The sequence below is a fragment of the Apus apus genome, chromosome 13 (genome assembly GCF_020740795.1).
Source record: "Apus apus isolate bApuApu2 chromosome 13, bApuApu2.pri.cur, whole genome shotgun sequence".
Lineage (NCBI taxonomy): Eukaryota > Metazoa > Chordata > Aves > Apodiformes > Apodidae > Apus > Apus apus.
In genome coordinates this window covers 8,486,563-8,500,082 of record NC_067294.1, presented here as the reverse complement: position 1 = coordinate 8,500,082, position 13,520 = coordinate 8,486,563, and the positions used below count along the sequence as shown (strand labels likewise).

The window sequence follows — 13,520 nt, the reverse complement described above, 5'->3', positions numbered from 1 at the left end:
TGTGTACAAAGGAGGAAGTAGTAGAGAACTTGTCACTTTTATTGGCGTGGCTGGCTGTCCCTGTCCGGTGGAGGTGCCCTCAGACTGCTGCTGGGATGCTGTTCCCTTCAGCATCCGGGAAAACGCATGGAAACGGTCCCCTGATCCCCTGAACAGATTTGAAGGGCAAAATATACCAACTGCTCGGTATATTGATTCAAATGCATTACTCCTCCCTGGGCAGATCCCTGCCCTGGGAAAGAAACAATCAGTGCAGGTGCAAAAAGCTTTTAATTGCAAAATATATCTCACCACGGAGGCATTTAGGCTGGGTATGATACGAGTGATACAGCAGCAGTCTGAAGACGACCAATAAGCCAGAGCACTGCAGGGACCAAACAATTCCTATGCAATACCTATGGCATAAATATTCATGTATGTCTGTGTTCTTCTGCATATCCCTGAAATAGGACACAGTAGGATTAAGGGAACATACAAATATCATCTGCAGGGAACGTGAAAACTCGTGCTCTGTAGTGGTTCCTGTGTGAGACCGCAGCGTACTGGGGCTGTGGGTGTTTTGTGTATGGACTCGCCTAGAGCCAGGAATCGGGAGCAGTTTCCTATCGCCAGCGAGGTGCTGGCAGCGGGCTGTGTGTCTGCTTCGGAGACAGCTCTCCAGCCGAGCTTTACCTGCATGCTCAGCCGGTTGTTGTTCACAAAGTGATGTGCAGGGGACTGGGAGAGGGTCCTAAAGGGTTGTCGGGTTGTCTTAGGGTGCTTATAGAATTGTGTACTGGTACCTATACTGCGTTGTAACTGGGTTGCCTGTTCTCTGGGCCAGATCCGCGGCCTTTAGCTGTGCTCCGGCCGGGATGTTCGCAGGTTCGGCACGGCCCGATGGGCTTCGTTGCCCTCCGCGGAGCTCTGCGCAGCTCCCGACGGGGCGGGCAGCAACCGCCCGCCCGCCTCGCCATCCCCCGCCGCTCCCGGGGCAGCAGGCAGCATCTGCCGCACTTCGGGGGGCGGGGGGACGGGAGGGGAAGAAGGGAACGGGAGCTATTCAGAGATAACCCAGACACTTCAGAGGTTACCCTCTCCAAAGCGGGGTTGGGGGGGTCCCCCCTCGAGCCTCCCCGGGGGTTGACATCGCCTTGGGGAGGGCGAGTAGCTTGGCTCGCTGGGATGCACCGTGTTTTGTTTTATTATATGTGCAAACCCTACCCGGTCCTGTATTTAGGGAGGGAAAACCCATGCGAACTTCCGCGGCAAGAGCCCGGGGTGCAGGGGAGCGGAGCGGCAACGAAGCGAGTTGCGAGGAGGAAGGACGGGGGGTGATGCGGGGAGATCAGCGGGCGGCAGGTCCGGGAACCCGCGGAGAGGGTCGGACATTGCGCCCCCTCCGCCGCTGCGCAGCCAGCCCAGCGCTTCCCCAGAGAGCACAGGCATCGGTTTTATTATTAGTATTAGTTTCTCTAGAAAAAAAATAATACCGAACTTCCTAGAAAAATACCGGACTTTCTCAATGAATTGCCGTATTCGGAAATTGTGTGCTTTTGCCTCAAAGCAGAGCACCGCTACCCTGGGACAGGGCAGGAACCGGGGCGAGTGGTGGGGGTTCAGCGAGGATTTGAGATTTGCAGCGGGGAGGAAGTTTGCGGGGCCCGGGTCCGCTCTGTCCCCACGCGTGTTTCCAGCGGCGTTTGCGCCGGGGATAACCCCACTACGTGAGGCGGCCTCTCCCTCGGCAGCGGGGCAGCCGGGTGCTGGAGATGGGAACAGCCAGGGGGGCCCCGGCCAGCCTCACCATTAGCCCTGTTGCTTGTCCCCGCCGGCTGCGGGCTGTGCCGAGGGTCGGTGCTGGGAACGGGATGCTCCTCCCGGGGGTGTCCGTGTGTTCCCCCCCCGTTACCCCGGCGCGGGTACCTGGCTCGGGGCGGCCCCGGCGAACAGCGCCGCCGCCTCGCTGCTGAACAAAGGCGTGATGGTGTTTGTATTAATGCCCCCCCCACCCCGGGGGGGCTTCGGGGCAACTTTCCCCCGGTCCGAATGGGGCGTCTGGGCGGGGCTATGCTAACGAGGGGGGCGTGGCCTCGCCCCCGCGGCGGCGCCTCGCGTGCGGCCATTGGCTGCGGCGGCGCCACGGTGGGAGGGGATGAGGGGTGACGCGATGCAAATGAAGGGGCGTGGCCTGGGAGGCCCCGCCCCCCGCCCGCCGGGGCTGCGGGGCTCGTGTTCGGCGGCGGGGACAGTCAAAGTGGCTCCCATAGGGAGAGACGGCGAGTCCGCCCCGGCGCTGCGGGAGAGGGAGGGGGCGCGGGCACCGGCAGCCCCAGGGTCTCCCTCCGTCCCTCCGTCCGTGCCGCCGCCGCGGGTGCGCCTCTCTCGCTCCCTTCCCGGCGTGCGCCCGGCTCCGGCAACTCGTTTCCTGCAAGGCTGAAGGAGGGAGGAGAGAGCGCTTCGGCTGGGAGAGAAGAGAGAAGAAAGAGGGAGAAAAGAAAGAAAGAAAAGAGAGAGGGGAAAACGGGGGGGGGGGGGGAACTTGCCTCTCTTGTCACTGGAAAATGACACTTGATGTAGCAGAGCCTGCCGCAGCTCCCGTTCGTCCTATTGTTTCTTAAATTGCCATCTGAGATTTTTTTTCTTTAATTATTTTTTTTTTGCCTGCTGCCATCTGAGGGGTGTCTTCATACAAAAGGGACTTCAACTACTCCTCCGGCTTGCGAGCGCTGCAATCAGCCCCCAGCACCCCGCCAGCCCCTCCAAGCACCCAAACAAACTGCACACGCAGCGAACAGCAGCAACAGAACCGGGCTCTGATTTGCCTCTGGAATTTTTCTTTCTTCTTTTTTTTTTTTTTTTTAAATGTGCGTGCTTGTGTTTGCTTTCTCTGACTTGCTTTGATTCCAGAGATCAGCTACAGATTGAGAAAAAAGAGAGAAAGAAGAAGAAGAAGAAAAAACACATTTATAACAGTCGGCCTGGCGATTTTATCACTTTTTTTTTTTTTTTGAGTAAAGAAGGAAGATTTGCGCTGTTGTTTCTGATTCATGTTTGGGATTCAGGAAAGCATCCAGCGGAGTGGGAGCAGCATGAAGGAAGAGCCCCTCGGCGCGGGGATGAACGCGGTGCGGACGTGGATGCAGGGAGCCGGCGTCCTGGACGCCAGCACGGCCGCTCAGAGGTAGGCAGGCTCCGCGCCCGCGCCCCGCTCCGCGCCCCGGCGCGCACGTCGCCTGCAGCGCTGCTCCCCGCGGGCAGCGCCTTTCCCCCCGCACCAACAAAAAGCCGGCTCTGCAGCTCTGCTAACAGCAGTGAGTTTCGCGTAGATGTTGCCAGTTAAATATGTATCCCTCTTGTCCCGAAGAAATGGATTTTTATTAAATAATAACAATAGTAATGAAGGAAGCGGCCAGTTTTCGCTAGGTAGGAATAGATGGGTTTTAATCTCTCTGGCTTCTTGTGTTCCTGCGGAGGAAGGACTTTTCAAAACTATGTTTGCTGCTGATTTAGTCTTAAGATCTCCCAATGACACTTTCCTCCTTCGATAAGCAGCGAGTTGTGCACGGATGTGTATCCAAAATATATTTCTCTACCACGCTTTCTTATCCTCGTCAGGATCTACTCTAGAAAGCTTTGCAAAACTCTCTTCTCCTCCGATAAGCAAGGAGTTTTGCAAAGCTTTCTCGAGGAGAAATTTAATTCGAAGCCCTCTTGTAAAACCATTGCCACTTACCTTAGCTATATTTTTTTAAAGAAATCCCATTTGGATTTGGCGAAGCTGTGCCCATCCTCGCTTTGTCTCTTATTTCTCCTTCTCCCTGTCCTCTTCCCCATGGACCAAAAAAAAATAAATTTAAAAAAAATAAAATGCAAAAGGCAAAACAAACCCTGATGCTGGATCCGCAACCTGAGCCGGCATCAGCTAAGTTTAATGTTGACATCTCCCGGTGTCTCCCTCCTCGCCCCGCACCCCTCCCTTTGGAGCCCTCTAAGGAAGGGAAAGTTTCTGCAGGGACAACCCTGAAATATTTCAAGTTGTCTCCTGGGCTGCTGTCGCGGTGTTTACCCACCACTCTGGCGAGGGGAGGAAAGGCTCACAGGACTGAAACTGAAAGATAAGGCACATGGGCGCTTGGGTGACAGCTTCGAGCCGAGTTTGAGAAGTGGCAGGACCGATGCCGCTCCGCGGGGCAACGCGCCGGCGGGGCTGAGCGCGGCTCCTCCGCCATGCAGGGCCGGCTGCGGGCGGGCACGGCCCCCGGGGAGGGTTGGTGGGTACCGGGGGAGGGGGGGAGCTACTCGGAAGGATGGGGTCGGGTCTGTGCCGCGTTCCCGGCTCCGCGGGGTTTCGACGTGGCCGCGCTTGAGCCCGCCTTTCCCTTGGCCCGGAGGGAAAAGCCACGGGGCAACTCTGGGAAGGGGGGGGATGCTTAGCCCTGCGGGAGCCCCGCCGGGTCCCGGTGGGGGAAAGCAGCGGCCCGGGAGCCAGCTGGGGAGGATGGTGAGGAGGGGGGTGAGGGGGGGCATGAGGCCGCATCGTCGGGGCTGCCGCTAACCCGCGTTTTTCTGGTCCCAGCGGGGTGGGTCTGGCCCGGGCTCACTTCGAGAAGCAGCCTCCTTCCAACCTGAGGAAGTCCAACTTTTTCCACTTCGTTTTGGCCCTGTACGACCGGCAGGGGCAGCCCGTGGAGATCGAGCGCACCGCCTTCGTGGGCTTCGTGGAGAAGGAGAAGGTGAGTAGCCTAGTGCCCCACGGGGGCCCTCCCTGCTCTGCTCCCCCGGGGCCGTTGCACCGGCTCGTCCCGGGAGTCACCGCCGCCTCCAGGGCGCCTCGCTCTCTCCTGAGCCGGACGGCAGGCGGTGAGAGAGTCTTTCTTGATCCTTCACAATGCCCGGGGCAGGGAAGGGGGCTGAGAACGCCGTTGAGCCCCGAGGACCCCTGCGTTTAAGTGATGGAGAAGCTTAATATTGATATTTTTTAAAAATTTATTTTTCCCCCCCTTCTGGCCTCCCGTGTCCCCTTTGACTTTAGGAAGCCAACAGCGAAAAGACGAACAACGGGATCCACTACCGCCTGCAGCTGCTCTACAGTAATGGTAAGGGCTGGGAGCCCCCGGTGTCAGCCCCGCCACCCCCCGCCGCCTGCTCGGCTGGAAACCCACCAGCTGCCCCTGCTCAGCTCCGCGCATCCCTGCGCTGGGCCAGCGCTGCTGGGACACGGGCAGCCCAGGCGGGCCCGAGCCCTCGGGCGAGCCCCGGCGCCCTGTCTGAGGCCGGCCCCGCTCCTCACACCTCTGCCTTGTTTCAGGGATCAGGACGGAACAGGATTTCTACGTTCGGCTCATCGACTCCATGACCAAGCAGGTAGGTGCTGCGAGGCGCCCGCGGAGGAGGGGGGTGTGATTCAGGAGGGGTGGCAGCCGTCGGGGCGGCCCCCGGAGCGCGGCTGGGCGGCCCGCGGAGGCGGAACCCGCCCCCGATGCGGAGCTGAGCGGCTCTGCCCCGGCTGGGAAGGGGCTGCCGCCTCCCGCGGGCCACGGCCGCGCTCCACGGCCGCGCTCCACGCTCCGCACTCGCGCAGCTCTCCCGGCCTCCGCGCAGCGACGGGAGCTGTAGGGCCGAGCCGCGGGCACAGACTCCAGTGTCAGGGCTGCGGGGCGGTGCGGAGGGTCCCCGGGGGACCCTGCCCGCCGCCGGGCTTAGGAGCTCCGAAAAATACAGATGGCCGTTCTAGTTCGGGCTGGGACTGGCTTTGCCACTTAATTAATAAGAATTAACCTCCGGCCTCCCCCAGCCCACCCAACGCCGCCAGCACAAGTGGCTGCCCGGGTGCCGTGGCTGTGTTTGTTCTTTCTTTATTCGCGCTGCCGCCGGGTCCCTGGGTGAAAAAGGAGGAGCGATCGGATCGTGGCACATTTGCATGTCGCGACAGCCCCCCGAAACGCGGCGCGGGGAGCGGCGAGCTCGGCGCTGGTCTGCGGGGAGGGCTGCAGGGCAGCAGACTTTGGCAATGGATTAACCCACATTTTAAGCTCGTTCTTTAGCTTCCCGAACAGAGTAATAACACGCGTGCCTACCTGTAAAATTAGTTTTCTGCATCAAAACAATGTTTTTACGAAGGGACTATCTAGATAAATCGATTCTCTCTTTTTTAAAAAAAAAGAAACAAAAAACCAACAACAACCGTTACTCTAGTTCTTCTTCTGCTCCTGTTAGAATATTTTTCTCTTGTAATACTTTTGTTTTAAATAGTTGGGCTCTCTTTTAAGCCTTTTTTATCCTTAAGATATGTTTTTTCCCTCCTACTCTGTTTTGCTTGTTAAAAATATTTCTTAAACTTAATTTAGGAAAAACATTCAACTTTTTTTGTACCGATAGGAAAAGTCAAGCCCTCTATGTTGTCTGTAGGGAAAAAAAAACTCTTGGCTTGTGTTTAGGTTTCTTTTCTACAGCAAAACATAAAGCTCTACGGGCTGAGTTTGTTTTAGAAAACTCTCTTTGATGGTCCCAAAACATCTTTTCCTGCTATTGAAGACTGTCTTCCAACAGAAAAAGAAAAAAAAAAAAAGAAAAGGAACTCGGATAAATTTTACTAGAGAATCCGCTGAGAGTCTGAACTCTGTTAAACTGTGCTACAAACAGAGCCCATTCCTTGCAGCAGCAACATACCCTTCTTCATAACAAATCTTGGAAAGCATTTGCTGTCATTCCTTATTTTCAGGCATAAATTGGTTACTTTGTGTTAAAAGTAACAAACCCGTCCTGAGCTATGAACTCTTTCTCGTCCTTTTGGAGCTTCTGCATTTCACTGTAGACCATACGAGAGAGACTGTCAATAAATATCATCTTTAAACAGCTTTCCTATCATTACAGAAATGCAAAAGCCTCTGTTCATAATCCTGTTGAAAACAGAGCCCCGAACTCACGTAGAGCAGCGGATTCAAAATAATTTTCTTAACAAAGGCATCTTGCATATGAAGAGTTCATCCTAAGGCACTGTTTGACCTCTTGGTCTCTCATTATTACAAAGTCATCAGAGGGTCTTCGGAGAGAAAGGGGAAAAAACCACCCCGAGATACAGTTTATTTGTCAAACCTACCATGTAGCTTTAAAGCACATTCACGATGAAGAAGAAGAAAAATCTGATTTCAGGAAGTCTTACAAAAACAAAGTTAGTGCAAATTACACATTTTGGGGAAAGTGCAGTGGAGCTGAGAAGCAAGGATTTAGAACAAAAGCTCTCTGAACTTAGAAAACAGGGAGCAAAGGGCGGTTTTAGACAGAAACATGTTTGCTTTAAGTATTAATTTCATGAATATAATTTCTTTGGGCATGACTGTAATTGCTCATGAAAAACAGGGCATTGCCATGTCAAAACTGTGTGGCTTGGGCTGCTCTGAATTTTTTTCCGGACACCGGGGTCTAAGTTCTCCCTCTCCTTTTTGAATTCTTTCTTTTTTTAAAAAAAAGTGAAGTTATTTCAGAGTTGCGATCACTTTGGTTACTGAATGCTTAATAGGAAGTGAAGTGCAACACATGACAGAAGCTCGCCCAAATGTTGGATATATCATTTATATTTTACGACAGTGAATTATATAGAAGATTCTCAAGTAACTTTCACATCATCAAACTGTAATTAAATATTGCAAAGACTGTCTGAAAATTCTTTAATTTTTAATGAAAGTTAAATATATATTGTCAGTCTACTTGAAGGTGTAGTATTTTAATGCATGACGCTCAGAACAAATTGGATAATGAAATGATTACTTTTAAATGAAACTGTTGCAGCAGAGTACGTGTTTCAGCTGGTAAGGATCTTCTCGGTACTCACACACGCACATTTGCACACTCAATAATTGTGAATTCCCAGACTGAAATTACAGCTACTCTGAGGTTTCTGGTGGCAAATTAAAAATCCCACAGAAGCAAAGCTTGAGCGGGTTAGGTTCCCCAGACCATACAGGAAAGTATCTGTGGCTCTTTCCTTACAGTAAATAATAATTATTTTTTTTAAATACGGACAAATCAGATTTAAATTTATTCCCTTTGTTTCACAATTATAAATCGCATGGTTTTGTACAGTTGCAGATTATTAGGTAAGATAAAACAAAATCTGTTCTGCAGATCAGACCTAGATGACTCTCTATAGGATTGCTCCTCATAGGTTTAACAGAAATGTCCCATTGCATTAAATCAGCAGGTAGACAGGCAGGGCTTTGCTGTGCTGGGTGCTGTGTATGTCAGCAACAGGAGATATCCCTGCTCCTCTAGAGTTCTTGATCTGAGCAAGTCAGGGATCTGTTTGTGTAGCTGTGCCCAGCTAAGAAAGTAGTGGCAAGAATCTTGTCGTAGGTAGAATATGGGGATCTGTGTGTCTTGGTACGTGTGTGTGGACGGTCTGTCTCAGCTGTGATGCAGTATGGGAAGAGGGACTGGAGAGTGGCCTCTCTGAAGGAACCAAAGATTTGGTCACTGACTGCATCTCAGGGCAGATCTGGGGTGTAGGTATGAACTATGCATGTGCTGCCCCAAAACATGAGCTTCTGCTGCACGCGTGCTCCTTGGGAGCCGGGGTTGTGGGACTTGTGAATGGGAAACCCGGGTGGGATTGATCTCAAAGTGCAGCGTTTCGCATTAGAGTTGGGATGACGCGTTCGGCCTTTGGTGGTGGCCCGGAGAAGTGCTGGGTGAGATGGGAATTAAGTGCCTTTGAGGGGTCTCGCTGATTTCTAAAATGTGCCTCCATCATTTAAAATTGTAAATACTACACAGAAATCCTTCACGTTGCGGGCAAGTTCTTTTTCAGTCAGCGTAACAACATTCGGCGTCAATACTGGCTTAATTAAATTTTCTTTTATGTTATCTTGGCACCTCATTTTATGTCGGGATCACGTTCCTAATGCGTTCAAAACATTGTAGGATCCCAAACTTTATAGCTGTTGCTTTCTGTAAAGCAGCAGCTCCTACTACAGTAGGTCTGGCTCTAACAATGATGCATTTTGAAATTGCTTGCAAAATGTGAAATATGTCTGGTCAAATAAAACTGGAGTTTTTAGGCAAGCCTAAGGATTTTAATACGTTTACAGAGAAGAGATGCCTTCTATTTCTTCAGCTGTATTTTCATAAAGTTGAGATATTTCACTATTAGGAAAGATGGAGGAAATAAATCTGAAATACTTGTTCCCCACCCATTTTTCCTTCAGCTGTTCTCATCCATAAGATATAACGGATGCTAATATGGCTCAGGCATCTTAAAAATCATAAGTTTTGCACGATAGCTATTGTCTATTGCTGAGAGTCCTCATGAGTCAAAACCCCTTCCTTCAGACTTAGACTCTGTTTATATTTTGCTTTTTTTCTCTTTTTAGTTCAGTACTTTAACTCTGGATGCAAATGGTTTTTCTGTTGCCTTCTCTGTCATTCTCTGATGTCTGCAGATATTTGATCCGCTCTCTATTCTGTGCATAGCAGGGCCCTTCTCTGGCAGCTACGTGCATGGGAAAAAAAATGTTATCAATAAGTTCAGAGGAGCCTCAGCAGACTCTGAGAAATTTCACACAAACATAAAACAAAACCTAACCCCTGTGACGGGGAAAGTTTACATTGCGCCAGATTTTAGCAGCTTTCTTGTGCCTTTGGTGAGATGTCAGGAGCGCAGGTGATTTTAATTTTCTTGTACAGAGAGGGATGGAGAAGTTTGGAATTTGCATGCATGATCAGGACCTGTGTTTGGGAAAATGTAAACTCATCACAGTGGAAAATGTGTTGTTTGGAGTCTGAGGGTGAAAACAAAGCTGAGGATTTTGGAGAGACTGCCTGAGCCAGATGGCCTGGTGCATTCCCAGTCTGGCAGCCCAACTGCTCCCTCCTGTATAATATACAGCCATTTGTTCTGGGATATTTACGCTAGAGCTGTTTCCATGCGAATGTTTGAAAACCATTAAAAATGAACATATTAGGAGAGATAAATTTATATAATTTGTGTGAATACGTCAATAAGCAGGCTGTTTATCAAAGGCAGAGGGAGACTGGATAAAATAATTAGATGCTTCTGAATTGTGCATTGAAAGACATGACAAGAACTAAACGTCCTCGCCCTGGGACCCAGCGCTGTGCTGCTTGTTCAGGATAAACCTCACTGGAATGAGGCAAAATTTCGCCTGGGAAAAGGCTTAAAACTTGGGTAATTAAGGGTTAAATATCCAAAGGCAAATAAATGTAATTCACAGTATTTTCTGTGTAGATATATAGCGGATACAAGCTTAATCCTCTCTGGGTGAAATTCTGGCCCATCTGAAGTCAATTGCAAAGCTCCTATTGAATTCAGTGGGGCCAGGATTTTATTTTCTCTCTGTGTCTATGACTGTACACGTCATTCCAAATAATTTCAGTTCTGTTTTCGAAAAGACCCTCATCTTAATTAGTTTTTCTTTCTCCTTTATTTCCACAGAGGAGATAGTTTGTTTTGTGAAACAGATGAGGAATTTGAAAGCGAGTGGATTTAGATCCATGTGGGTTATTTCTCTCCTTCTCTTACTTTTTAAAAATCAAGGCCATGACATAACTGAATAATATAATGACAGTGATCTCATTCCTTCAAGATTGTTTTTCGTCCAGTTTAGAAGGCAGGATTGCCTGACTGGCAAACTGACACCATGAGACAATTCTGCCCTCACTTGTACCAGCATAAATCTGGATTTATTCGGGAATAGTTAAGAACAAAATCTGGCTCTCTGTTTTTCCAACTTATTCATCAACTCTTTTACTGCTTTATCCTGCAGTCTTTCCTGGGGGAAAAAACAGATTAAATGAGAACTGTAGTCTTGACTTTTATATTACCCACCCTCCCTTTGATTTTATTTTAATATATTTTTTTTTAAATGAACTCTGTCACTGAAAAGTTCAGGCGAATTGTTGGAGGCACTTGTCATCTAGAAATGACTGTGTAGTGTTCAATTTAGTGATTTTTATTTGCTGGCAAGCAGTGAATTGCATTTAGTTTAACTTTTTGTGCAGCTTTTTTTTTAAAAAGAAATGAGAAGCCTTATATTATGACATTACTTTTTTGGGGCCTGATTTTGAGATCCATTTGTGCACAAGCGATTGTTACTCGGACTTCTTGTAGAGAAGTTACTTAGGCAATTAATGGCAGACAAAACGGAAGATGCGTTTTGTGGGGAAATATTTAAGTTGTTCAGGAGAAGAAAAGCTATTTTGAAACGCTTATGAAGTAACACCGAATTAAAACGACACGAAGTAAACAAACAGAAAAAGAAAACCAAAGTCTATAATTTTGCATTTCCTTTGCTGGTGTTTTGTTGTGCAACCCAGATGTGTATTTGCAGGCTTATTTTTAGCTCTGCTGTGGTCTAAGTTTATACACTAACTTTCACTTTATCTCTCATTAATGTGATCCCTATTCAACAAAATCACGGCGATGTTACTACAACAAGGAATCCTGCTGCAATCACTCTGTTTTAAAGCCTTTAAAAATAATAATAGTAAAAAAAAAATAAGATATTTTTATTAAAAGAAAGAGGAGCTTTTCAAATCTTGCAGTTAACAATTTTCACAACAGTAACATTGTAAAGCCTTCCTGTAAAAATACTTCTGGCAGCTATAACAATCTGAAACTTTAGCAGTTCCTGTTTCCTTTTAGAAACTAATTGTAGAATTAATGCTTTAGAACAGCCCAGTCTGCAAGAGGGTAAGAGTGTCTGTAATGCTCTCGGGTGGCTGTTCATGGAAGTAAACAGTTGGCGCTTTGCACACCCGTTCACCAAAGGAAGTTGGGACTTAGGAATGGGAGTTGGGGATGAGCTGCTCAGAAATGAACTCAGCAATTCCTCCTGCGTCTGAGAATTTCCTAGAAATGCCTGCAGAAAGAGGGAACTTGGGAGTACCTGCGCTTAGTGCGAAGAAAACAAAGTGTGCATGGATATAGCAGTGGTAATTAAAGGCAAATAAAGTGCAAAGCAAATCCTTAATGTAGAGGAAGGCAGAAGGATGTCATGCACGCAAAGAAGGGATCACTGATGCTAAACACAACAGACAAGGTGATTATGTACCACAGTGTTGACTCTGCCCGTTCATTATTGCTATTTAGTTGAGTTATTTAAGCGGGTACCTGGAGGTTAAGTAAGCATAGCAGCAGGAGGGGAAAAGGAAGAGAGAGGGGAGCAGGGAAAAGAAAAAGAAATTTGGTGTTTTGGTTTGTCATTTCTAGTGCTGCCTTGGCTTCACTGGCAGCAAGGTATCCCATAGGTTAGGTAATTTTATTTTAAGATTTGGAAGTCTAAGAAGGATGAACCAAGACCAGCAGTCCTCTCTCAAGCACTACTCCCCCTGTGTCAGACTGTGATCATCTAGAGTTGAAGGGAGACTGGAGGTGTTTGCCTCCACTAAAGGTCTCAGGGATAAATCTGCTCTTTGCCCCCATGCTCTGCACTCTTAGGGACAGATTATTCTTTAATTATTAAGTTCAAAAAGTGCCATGAGCTTCACCCTTGCCTGCTCTGTTCCACTGCCAGGTGGAACCCAGTTTGGGGTTTTCTGGAGCCTTTGTGGTGTCCCCACTGACCTACCCCATTGGGTGTTAGCTGGTAACTTTGGTTCACTGGTTTTGGCTGGAAGAAGCTTCTCCTTATCCTCTCCTTTAATGCATGGAAAGGAGGATCTTCTGAATTTGTCCCACTTCCTGCTGAAACACATGGATGACTGTAGTGCCATTTTCTGAGGCTTCTTGCAAACAGTCTGTAGCTCTCTTGAGCACTGATGTGGAAGCACCTCAAGGTGTGGACCAGCAACCAATGAAGGACATGGGGCCCCAGCTGAGGCCTGGGGGGTTTGCTGGTGTCTGTGCTGTGGGGACTTGGCATGTGTCCTTTTGTGTCCCCTTTCTAGGAGTGCTGGGTTCCCAGGTTTTGTGCCTTGCTAGTGGGAGTGAGGGGGCAGAAGTCAGGTGAAAATCTGTACCCGTTAGTTGCAATGACACCAGTGGCCTCTTTTACCAGCAAGAAAAACCTCACAGACCCTCAGATTTTAGGGGAATGTGCACAGAAAAACCAAAATGAAAAAAAATCAAAACTATCAAAGATAATACAACCACATTTCTGATACTATTTATTGAATAATTCGATAATGCATAATATTAATGTTGCACATCAATATGAAAATGGTGTTAAAAATCAGCTCGTGCTTCTTCAGGTTTGTGTGTCCTGAGATCTGTGCCCCTTTGCAGGTACATACAACACCTCTTACCTGTGGTGGGTTAATATATTTGTAAGGACTGACTGGGAAAGCAGTTCATATGATCTTACTTCGTCATATATTAAGATAACTTATTTCTTCTCAGTATTTTGCACACTTCCATTTCAAAGTGGTCTCATTCTATGAAATGTATTTTATCCATGTAGCATACTTTTGGTTTTTACTGTCAATATCTATTTTATCATTAGCTTTAGGGATACTCATACCAGATATTATTTTATCTGCAGAGTTTGTTTCCCAATTTCTTCTTTTTAAGTCTGCATTTTAGA

General features: G+C 48.5%; 1 protein-coding gene across 9 annotated transcripts in view; it reads left to right on the top strand.

Moving 5' to 3' along the window:
- Positions 1-2,298: 2,298 nt before the first annotated feature.
- Positions 2,299-13,520, top strand: part of EBF1 (EBF transcription factor 1) — a 276,873-nt gene continuing 265,651 nt past the window's right edge. For 8 of the 9 annotated variants that reach the window (XM_051631539.1, XM_051631538.1, XM_051631537.1 and 5 more), the window contains exons 1-4: positions 2,299-3,163; positions 4,559-4,715; positions 5,015-5,078; positions 5,291-5,346. In XM_051631539.1, the coding sequence (XP_051487499.1) occupies positions 3,030-3,163; positions 4,559-4,715; positions 5,015-5,078; positions 5,291-5,346 (411 nt within the window). In that variant the 5' untranslated portion in view covers positions 2,299-3,029. Of the gene's footprint in view, positions 3,164-4,537; positions 4,716-5,014; positions 5,079-5,290; positions 5,347-13,520 lie in introns of those variants that run through there. The other variant, XM_051631540.1, reaches the window with a different exon arrangement.